This window comes from Pundamilia nyererei, unplaced genomic scaffold (genome assembly GCF_000239375.1).
Source record: "Pundamilia nyererei isolate P.nyererei 1_Seehausen unplaced genomic scaffold, PunNye1.0 scaffold00095, whole genome shotgun sequence".
Classification (NCBI taxonomy): domain Eukaryota; kingdom Metazoa; phylum Chordata; class Actinopteri; order Cichliformes; family Cichlidae; genus Pundamilia; species Pundamilia nyererei.
The window spans coordinates 110039-110648 of NW_005187496.1; the positions used below are offsets into that span (position 1 = coordinate 110039).

At 40.5% G+C, this 610-nt stretch overlaps 1 protein-coding gene across 1 annotated transcript in view; it reads left to right on the plus strand.

Annotated features, from left to right (window-relative positions):
- srrm2 (serine/arginine repetitive matrix 2) overlaps positions 1–610 on the plus strand; it is an 11584-nt gene that overhangs the window by 4452 nt on the left and 6522 nt on the right. The window contains exons 6-7 of the mRNA XM_013912618.1: positions 98–124; positions 231–347. Coding sequence (XP_013768072.1) covers positions 98–124; positions 231–347 — 144 coding nt within the window. The remainder of the gene's footprint in view (positions 1–97; positions 125–230; positions 348–610) is intronic.

Genomic DNA, 610 nt, shown 5'->3' on the forward strand with positions numbered 1-610 from the left:
TAATCGTGACAGCCCTATACACCACCATTTTTTTTTTCATTCATATTCATTTATATCATACAGACTGTCACTGTTAACCTGAAAATCTGTTTTTCAGAGAGGTGTCAGAGGAGGAAGAAGACAGGTAGGTGTTTATCAGACTCTTGTACTTGACAGCCAATCGGCAGTGTTTGATTTTGTCGCTGTTTAAACAGCGTTGTGTCTAACTTTGTCCTTCGCCCTCTTTAAAGTTCGTCAGAGGAAAAAGAGATGGTGTCGAAGAAAAACAGAAAAAAGAGTGAAAGCGCGAGTCCTCCAAAAGCAAAGCCAGGACGAGGCAGGAGCGCTTCCTCCAGCTCTGCTCACAGGTATGACATCAATCAGGAGACATGCAGGGCCAGCTTTGAGGAACTGGCTGTTTATAATTAACCTTACAGTGCCGTTCGTACTCAGTGTGACACCACTTATCTTCCCTACTGTATCATTTGAGGGAGTTTTTCTAAGTTTTTTTCTCATTTTATCTTCGTTTTTGTCTTTTGAGAAAAACAAAAGCTTCATTATTGTATTTGGTAAAATCGTGTCCTACTGGATCTAACCAACAAGGAATAGCTTTATGTTTCATGTCACTCTG